This window comes from Symphodus melops (assembly GCF_947650265.1).
Source record: "Symphodus melops genome assembly, chromosome: 13".
Lineage (NCBI taxonomy): Eukaryota > Metazoa > Chordata > Actinopteri > Labriformes > Labridae > Symphodus > Symphodus melops.
Genome location: NC_136703.1, coordinates 4,153,538 through 4,163,284, shown reverse-complemented (window position 1 = coordinate 4,163,284; position 9,747 = coordinate 4,153,538). Strand labels below are relative to the sequence as shown.

Sequence of the window (9,747 nt, the reverse complement as noted above, 5' to 3'; positions counted from 1 at the left end):
GTTCACATCATTTTATGAAGGTGGCCTGATGTCAAATTATGACAAGCTGACAACATTTCTCGACGTTGAGCTGTCGACAATTTTAATGTCCCTTCAATTTAAAAAGTATTGGATTTTTCCTCATGTTTTTTCTAGTTTGGTTTGAATTATATTGATTTTTTTTATTGCAATGTGATTAAATACAAACTACTTAATAGTCTGATATTTGGCTTTTTGAATCATGCATCCACAAAGCAAACATTTGGTTGGTTTTTGTATCACAACAACACTTACTGTAATTGACATGTGGTTTTATTTATTTGTTCTGGTTAGCATTTGTTCCTCTAGTACAGCTTATCTCTCAGCCCTGTTTTCATCGAGCACAGTGATCACATGTGTACCAATTTACCCTTTGGACATGATCTCCGAAAGGACAACACTGTGTCGCTGCAACAGAATTCCTGTGTTATTTGTCACTGAGATCGATCGTGATCACTCCTCTGAAGGCTGCAGCTTCAGAGAGCACGACCGGCTCTTCTGAAGCTCTTTGAGTCAGTCCTGGTTCCCATAATGAACCAGTGAGAGGGGGGGTGATATGCGAGTGGGAAGATGCTGTTAATCCTCAGTAAGCATGTTGCATGTCAAACAGCGTTGCTCAGAGATTTACAGGCCAGTGTGGAGGTCACTCCTCTGTCTCCTCTGGGTGGCTCAGGCCTCGGCTCCTTTCACTTTGAGCCGATTTGGTTTAATGTCTGTTGGGGAGGCGGAGGTCCCTGAGCGCCTTAAATCTAATGGCTGTCAAATATTAACTGCAGCACAAACAGAACAGCGGTAAACAAAAGGTAGAGTAAACACACTCCCAAGGCTTGAAGGACAAACACAGACAGATACACACACGTACACACACATAGGCTGAAATCTTAGGGCTTGTTTCATGATCATTTAAAGTTAAAAAAGTTTCAACGAGTGCTCAGAAAGTGTTCTTTAAATAATGATTCAACGATAGAGATTTGTTTTCGACGCATCAGATCAAATAAAAAATATGATTTCCTTTATCCAACCCAGCTGTTGCCCTCTGGGACACATCCATTCAGGCCAAATCCCAACACACACTCAGACTGAGTGTCACTCAATGAAGTCTCCATCTTTCCCTCATTCAATCCATCCTCGCTTTCTTCAGTTCTGTTAAGTCCCGTCCACATCCAGCTGTTTGGACCACAGTCCCATCCCTTTGCTTCCTGGGTGTCCCTGCTTTCCCTTTCGTCTCAGCTCCCCCTGGGATTGGTTAAGACCTCCTCCAGCACTTCATCCACCACAGACCAAGAGCCTCAGCTGCTCTCTCACTCTCTGCCTTTTTTAAAAATAGGCTGGGACATCAGCCTGGACAGCTAAGAGACCTGGATGCATCCTGGGGATTGGGGAATGTCTCCCAGATCCTTCATATCTGCGTGAATCCTCTGAGGAATTCTCTTTGTCTGTGTGTGATTATGTCTTTACATGTGCGTGTGTGAAGTCAGATCCAGCACTAGAAGCAAAGGAGAAGATCTTCTGTCCAGATGAGAGAGTGGACTGAGTGGGAGATGAACTTTTCAGCGGGAGGGTTTCTCTCCTCCACGGATGGATACTGTTCCACAGAGCCACTCCAGTACTACGGTGAGTCCACAGTCACGCTTCTGTCACTGCTGCTCCTCCTTCATCACGTTCCCCACCCGGCCTTTTTTCTTCTTCTTCTTTTTTTTATTTGCCTCCAAAATTTTCTGTGTGACATTTTCATGCTAAAGATAATAAACAAACCACTGAAGTATGATTTGAGTGAGAACTTTTTCCCGCAGTTCCCGAAGAAAAATCCCATCAGTACGAATGCCTTAGAGTCTGTCTCTTTGAACGTGTGATGACCTTTCCTTTGGAAAAGCTCAGTCAAGAGTCAACTGACTCAAATGATGCTGACCCTTGACTGGCAGGTGGATATTTCTAAAGTCAAACACAGGTGGGCACATATGGAAAAACTCATTTTAACTCATATTTTGAGGCGTTTTGAGATGGGACAGCTGAAGAGAGACAGCAAACGTTGGGAGGAGAGAGTGAGGGGATTCTAACCCACGGCAGCTTCTCTAAAAACTGACTATGAAGATGAACAATTCCCTAAAATAAGAGATGAAAGTCTTCAATTCAAACGTTTACTTCCAGTCCTACAATAATTTAGTTTGGCCGTGTTTTGTGCTACAGACCTTCTGAAGTCTGGGGTTCTGATTTGATATTTCTGTATTTTCTGTGGTGATTGGTCCAACTGCAGAAATAAGTAAAGCTGCACAGGTACGATGTGACAAGAGGAAGGAGTGTGGCGGTTTCACAGGGGAAGCCGAGATGACTCGTCGTATGTTTTTGTAGATTAATTATTAGCCATTTGTTTACCTGGGAGTCCTCTCACAAAACGTGCCATACTTAGCTGGCATTGCAAAACGCTGTTCTGCAATGCAATGCCCCCCCCCCCCCCACCCTTAAGTGACTCATTCATACATTGTACAAAACAATGTTACTGCACTCTGTGTGCAACGCAGCCTCATCCCGTTCACTCACACAGCTGATGAATGAATGGCGCCAAACATTTATTTATGCGTTCAAGGACTTGATGTCATGAAACAAATAAGTTCTTGAAGATTTTCAGCCGGCTCGCTGCTTTCACAGCACGCAGGGAGGCTGAGCATGCAGTGGAGGATCTATTTATACAATTTATATTTATCCCCTGTTGTCTCTCCTCCTGCCCCGAGGAGCCGGGCAGGGGGGGAGGTGGGGGGAGCTATGGGGGGTAGTTTGCTGGTGTTGTTTGGCTCCCTGTCGTGCGTGGGATGGAAGGGAGGCTGAGGAGTGTTTAGACAGTGTTCACATGGTTTACAAACAGTGTGGATCACAGCTCTGTCACAAACTAAGAAAACAAGGACCCCCTTCAAAACCTGCTGCTTCAGACAGGAAACATCTGGAGAGAGAAAGAAAGAGAAAAGGACAAAGTAAGAAGGGATTAATAGGTGTCCCTTAAGTGATGATTCACTGTCAGCCACACTTCCTGAGTACTTTAACAAATGATTGTGTAAGGATAATGTCAGTTCTTAAGATATGAACAGTCATCAGTCTCAAATACGTTAAGGCTGAAGACTGGTGTCTGATAAATAGCAGCAGAGGCAAACTATTCAAAGAATCACCCTTTATCAATAACACAGTAAAAGGCCCCCTTCTTAAAGCGGACTGCTGTGGCCCAGCGGTAGAGTTGGTGATCTCCTAACTGGAAGGTCGAGGGTTTGTTACCCAGCTCCTGCAGCCACGTCTGATGTGTCTGAGGATACGACACTTAACACCAAGGTTACTCCTGATGCTTTTTTTTGAATGACATTAGTTAATACTGACGGACACTTTACACAGCAGCCTGTGCCATCATGTGTGAATGTGCAGGTTTGACCTACGCTTCAAGTAGTCAGAAGACTAGAGAAGAGCTATACAAGTCCATTTACACTTTTAATGCAGAACTTCTAATGCCAGTTCACGTTTTTTGCCTATTGTAAGATTTTAATGTCGATGCCACTGAGATGTACATTTATGACCATGAACGTGTAGCTTAGCTTAACATGAAGACTTTAAATTAACCTAGAAAATCTCAGTTCAGTTTTTATTTACAAGTTGTGTTTTCACCAAAACTTCTGGACGTGAAAATCGGAGCGTCAAAACATGCAACCCAGCATCACGCTGCAGTAGTTAGTGCAGACGTCCAGCTTGTTTGGTTTATAGTTCAATATAACATGACATGTTTCAGGAGCATCCGCTCATTTAAAGTATCCAGTTTCAGAAGTGCCGGAGAGTGGATTATGTTTCTGGCTTTTAGGAGACCTCAGTGTTTTCTAGCCTAACAGCTCAGCCAATCTAGCCAACAGCTAACCCCTTAGCAACCCTACAGAGGAGCTACAAGGAGGACGGTGTCACAGCCAAAGCTGCAGAAACACTCCAGCTACAGTTTTAAAAAAACACATTTTGTTCACATTATCAGATTTCTTTTTAATTGTTACCCCTTAATCTTCAGACATCATGTCTTTAACTTCCTATCGCCAACCAGGCAGTTTCATCATTTAATAACAGATCCCACAGTTAATCTGGTCCAGCTGGGCTTTAGGAGGCTGCCAGTGGTCACACATGTTTTCTCAAAGGACACTGGATTTACAAAACAACAAACTGCCGACCGGTCGTCAAAGACTTCTCAGGCCGTCACAACTTTGAACAAGCAGTAAAGGGTGAAGTATCCAGAAAAAGAGGGATCAACACATCTGTGATGGCACTTGTAGTTCTCAGCTGCATCCGGTTTCAGCAGTTCGAGCAAGTTCACAAGATGTCACTCTCAGCTCTTTATTGTGTCTCCCAAGAGTCACATAGGCAGCGCAATCACACAACTCATGCAAGAACACTTTTCAGTGACGCACTTTGGATTCGTAAAAGTGTTGCTCGACATGCTCATCAATTATATTTGTGTCCTGAAGTTGTGTGTGTGTGTGTGTGTGTGTGTGTGTGTGTGTGTGTGTGTGTGTGTGTGTGTGTGTGTGTGTGTGTGTGGGATCATCCGAGCATACATTTTGATCTTTGTAGGGCTCTAATTTAAATGGTTGTATATGTTCACTGCTGTTAAACTGCTACTTGATGCCTGAATATCTAACTAATTAATTAACTAATCCATCCACCCAATCAGGATAATGGTGTGCACACGTACTTATGTCCATTATAACCACAAATAGGATGAAAAGCAGCATATCTAGGATACTTCAGAGCTTATTCACCTTAAGGATACTTGTAGTCTAGGGCTCATTATTGAACATTCAATGACATTAAGTTTGAAAGAGTTTAAGTTCTCTATCCACATGGTCTTTAAATGTCAGACCTAAAAATAATCCTGCTTGCATCTCTTTCCAAGGTTTCCTACAGAGTCTGTTTTTTTTTTTCCAGGAAGCAATGTTAGGAAAAACCTAATCAGCTCACATCTCTCTAAGGGAAGGCAGATTTCTGTAAAGAGCAGAATTCAAACAATGGGGCAATTGAAAATGCTTTCAAAATGCTTTTAATATAAACAACAACAAAAACAAAGAATCCAATTAACGTTTACACTGAAATGCAAATCCACCATGACTTTGTTTTCTTTCTGCAGATCCAACCACATTTTTAGTTTTCAACTTACATCCCGTGCATGCATGAGTTTTTCTTCGGGTGTTCAGGGTTCCTACCTCAATCCAAAAACATGCTTATTTAGTTACCGTACTTGGTGACTCTACCTATACCTGCCTCTCGCCCAATCACAGCCCCCTGCAACTAAAAAAATGGGGAAAAGCGGTAAAGATAATCGACGGAGCCTACATCCCTGACCCACAAATCCCAAAGTCACTTAACTTTCATCTTTTTCCATTTCAGACATGCTGGCAGACCCTCTGGGGTACCCTCTGCAGGACCCGGACCTCCAGCTGCTCCCTTACAGCCAACAACAGTACAACCCTGCCAACCTGCCCTTCCCCCTCTATGGCTCTCCCCCCTCCTCCACCTCCTCTCCCTCCTCCTCCTCTTCCTCCTCGCAGCCATGCCATCCTCAGTACCACTACAGCCCTCACTGCCTGGAGCCCCCCTGTGACCCCAGCCCCGAGCCTCACTGCGGGGGTCTGGTGCAGGGGCTCGGTGTTGGAGGTTTGCCTCTGGTGCGACGGACTCGGTTGGGGTTAGGAGGGAAGGGCAGAGGTCAGGACGAGCTGTGTGTGGTGTGTGGCGACAAAGCGTCAGGGTATCACTACAACGCTCTCACCTGCGAGGGATGCAAAGGTATTTCTTTAATTTTATTTGTGTTATCTTTCCCTTTAGCCTCCCCCGCTCACTCTTTCCTCGTCTCCACCCTGGATGCTGTAGGTTTCTTCAGGCGTAGTGTGACTAAAAAGGCGGTGTATCACTGTAAGAGTGGTGGCGGATGTGAGATGGACATGTACATGAGGAGGAAGTGCCAGGACTGCCGGCTGAAGAAGTGCCAAGCTGTGGGGATGCTCGCAGAATGTAATTAACATCTGACAACACAAAACTGCTCATCGTGTAATAAAAAACAAACAAACAAACAAACATTTGACTCGGCTGATGTGATCTGTGAAAGTAAATTCATCTTTGGTTTTCAGGCCTTCTGACGGAGGTGCAGTGCCAGTCAAAGCGACTAAGAAAAGGAGGTAAGGGAAGAGGACAAGAGGAGGAGGAGCACACAGACAGCCGGAGGGTCAGCTCGACCAGCAGATTACCTGCTCAGGTACGACAAAGAAGGGCTGATAACGTGTTATTGATTGAAAGACAGAATGGAGCTTAGAGTTCATTTATCAAGTCTGGATTTCAAAGGTGTCTCAAGACTGACTTAAATAGGTTCAAGGTTTAAGGTTTACTTTAATGTCAAGTCAAAAATATGTCAGACATGCAGTGAAATCGAAGTTACATTCCCCCCCCTCCCCACGGTGCAATGTAGTCGAGGAAGGTAACATTAGATAAAATAAGGTACGGTGAAAATATGAAATAAAATGAGGTAAAATAAGATAAGTCATATTTACACAAATGAAATCTAAATGTGCAATAATAAAGTTGAACACAGATGCAATTCCTTTTTGAAAAACAAAAAAACAAACGAACCTTAACAGGGAAATCTTAGATTAACAAATGTGTTTAGACTTTTACAATATGTTTGTGATTCTGGTCTAAAACTACGGCAGTGCACAAATTAATATCAATGAAAGGAGTATATATTTTCTTAATACTCTCTGTTATTCAGAGACGTGCTTCTTACGCATAGGCCCGAATCACACACATGCACAAACAGGACCTGTGGACATGCATTAGCGGAGAGATGTTAGGCTGTGTGGTTGGGGGTTCAGTGCCTTGCTCAAAAGCTTCATAGCTTATCTAAGTAACCACCGTCTACTCCTGAAAGCTTTTCAGTAAATGCAGTTTGACTGTGCAACATAAAATAATGTTTCACTCAAGATGGATGGGAATGTATCGCTCAGGCTAATTTGTTATTGTCCATGAACATGTTTTGATCAGTCAGTTAGATGGTTGAATAATTTATTGGGAGCTGGTTTGATGAAAAAGACAAATGTTACCTCTATCCCCTGAGCAGGTCGCTGTGTTGGAGTGAAGTTATAGAATAATCCTGATACTGGTTTGATCGTGTGTTGTGTTACTTTCCATCTGCACCAGGCTCTGTCTGCCAGTTTAAGCAGAGAGCAGAAGTACTTAGTGGACAGGATGGTGGAGGCCCACAGACAGTACAGAGCTCAGGACAGCAGCCACTGCAGGGTACGCTACACGCTACTTTCCCTTTCACTTATATACTGTGTGTGTTATATCTTCTGTTGCCCTCATGGGTTCTTGTCTGTGTGCTCAGTTGTTCGAGTGGCCGTGTGCAGAAGAAGGGGAGAGTCTGTCTGAGGTTTTATCTCCAAACATGCAAAGACTGCTACAGTTCGCCAGGACAGTTCCAGGTAAGATGGACGCTAATAATAAGAATTAAAATCTGCTCCATGATGTGTTCACATGAGATGATCATGTGGTCATATTTTTATAATCTGGCGGTCCACAGTGTGTGACCCAGCAGCCTACTTCTGAAAAAAAAAAAAAAAAAAATACTCTGTTGGCTGTGAAACTGAAATGACCTTCTGGGATGAATAACGTCTGAATCTGAATCTATTAACATATCAAGTCTGGCACAATGTAAAGAGTCTTTACCTTACTCTGGTTTGAAATAAATGTGAGTATCTGAATACATAATAAATGCATATACGAGTACTGCTCTTGTGAAGTTTTGTTTCATAAATACAGTAATACATCTAAAAAGCAAAAATCCTCTTAGATGATGGACTCTGAAATAAAAATGTTTTTTTTTATGGGGATTGTGAAATGAATTTGTTTTTTTTATAGTACAGTTTTTTTAAACGTCAAGAAAAAGCCCAAAACGAGATGTGGACGTCATCAAACAATTAGGACTGTGTAATCCTTTGTGATTTTGTGAGATTAATCTTAAAAAATAAAATATATATGGGGATGGTGGTCTCATTTCTCAATCAAAGGGAGCAGAACTTCATACATTTTGTGATTTACACCATTAAACTCCCACGAAATCCTAAATAAATCAAATGTCCATAGAGACATTGTTTATAACTTACTGTGTTGTTGTTCCACTCACAGGCTTTGACCTGCTGGATTTCTCAGATCAGAGCTCTCTGTTGTCCGTCTCCTCACTGGAGGTCATGTTTCTGCTCTCAGCTCAGCAGTTCTCCCACAACCCAACAAGCCCCAGTCCAGGTGAATACACGACAGACACGCTTTTAAGATTCATGCATGCACTCAAACCTGTATAAAGAAAGGTAAATTGTCCTCCCTTTTTATCAGCCCTGCAGCTTTTCAGCATGTCACCACAGAACTGGCTGAATAACGTAGAGTCAAAAGAAAACATCCACAGCAGGACGCCGGTCAGCTCAGGTAAATTACACCCTCTCAGAGCTCCTCTTACAGGTTTGGACGGGCAACTTAAAGCAAGACGTCTTAAATTAAATGGACAATTTTCTGGGCTGAACAGGCAGCGAGGATCTCTTCGGCCCCGTGCTCAACTTCTTCCACAGCATGGCGACGCTGCGGGTGACGGAGGCTGAATACACGCTGCTTACAGCTACAGCTCTGCTCTGCTCAGGTTAGACCAGCAATTTGTGATCTTTAGTGGATGTTTGGTCTGAATTAATCCATTCAACTGTACACACAAACACATACAAACGCTCTATTCAACTGTAAATAAGCAATATAACTTATCTGGAGCTTAAGCAGGATGTGACGGAGAAATAACACCTTTTAATGATTCACTCAGGCAGATTAAAGATTTCTTACATTTTTGATTCCCTCTTCTACAAGAGGGGGGTATCAAGAGATTTGTTTAAACCTGTCTCCCTCCCTCTGTGTGTCCTGCAGACCGTGCATCTCTGCATGCAGCAAACTGCGTTGAGAAAATGCAAGAACTGATTCTAGACCTGCTGTCCAGAGTGTGTGGGGCCCAGGCTGGAGCTGCGCGAGGGGGACCACAGAGGTTCGGCCGCCTGCTGGGCAGACTGACGGAGCTACGAACCCTCCGTCACAACTACCTCCTCCTGATGAGACAGCAGACTGCACTCTGACGGAGACGCATACAGGGAAATGGTGAAAACCAGCACAGTCATCTCTGAGGAGTTCCATGTCCATCCAAATGTAAGGAGGGTCCTGTTTGAGCTGAGAACAAACATTTGGCCATTAACTTGTTTGTGCCTGTTATTGATCAATCTGTTGGTCTGTTGATGACATACTGACACATAAACAGTGACTGCAGCTCATTCAGTCCTGCAGTCACTGAAGAGTTTTAGCTTCTGGTGGAACTTAAATGTCATGATGGACTTTTGCAGTATTTTATATAGATGTTGTATACAGCTGACATGAACAAGTACAGTGGTTTTGAATAAGCTGAGCAATGTGACATTGAATAAAATGCTAACTTTGGACGACATGCAGTTTGTCAGTGAAGAAGAGAATTTTCCATCTGAAATTGGGACTAAATAGCCGTCTATATCTTCATACCTGAAACCTTACCAGTGACCTATCTGTAGGTCAACATTCATGCATGTGATGCAAATCTTCTAAGCACAGTCTGTCAGAAAAAGTGGACATATCTTTGCAGTTTTTAAAGTGAGTCCAAATGCAGAATCGCCT

The 9,747-nt window shown here is 43.2% G+C and overlaps 1 protein-coding gene across 2 annotated transcripts; it reads left to right on the top strand.

Annotated features, from left to right (window-relative positions):
• Positions 1–962: 962 nt before the first annotated feature.
• Positions 963–9,539, top strand: nr1h5 (nuclear receptor subfamily 1, group H, member 5). Of its 2 annotated transcripts, none has more exons than XM_079359413.1 (10): positions 963–1,632; positions 5,416–5,814; positions 5,899–6,039; positions 6,156–6,280; positions 7,219–7,317; positions 7,406–7,502; positions 8,206–8,322; positions 8,410–8,499; positions 8,597–8,707; positions 8,980–9,539. In XM_079359413.1, the coding sequence occupies exons 1-10, from the start codon at positions 1,536–1,538 to the stop codon at positions 9,180–9,182; spliced, it is 1,479 nt and encodes a 492-aa protein (XP_079215539.1). In that variant the 5' UTR covers positions 963–1,535; the 3' UTR covers positions 9,183–9,539. The 2 variants fall into 2 exon arrangements, with proteins under 2 accessions (XP_079215539.1, XP_079215540.1); XM_079359414.1 differs by lacking the exon at positions 963–1,632 and adding an exon at positions 4,061–4,253.
• Positions 9,540–9,747: the final 208 nt, after the last annotated feature.

Coding starts and splice junctions, on each gene's coding strand:
- nr1h5 (XM_079359413.1), top strand. CDS start 1,536: ATGAGAGAGTGGACTGAGTGGGAGATGAACTTTTCAGCGGGAGGGTTT. Junction 1,633..5,415: donor AGAGCCACTCCAGTACTACG/GTGAGTCCACAG, acceptor TTTCCATTTCAG/ACATGCTGGCAGACCCTCTG. Junction 8,323..8,409: donor CCCAACAAGCCCCAGTCCAG/GTGAATACACGA, acceptor CCTTTTTATCAG/CCCTGCAGCTTTTCAGCATG.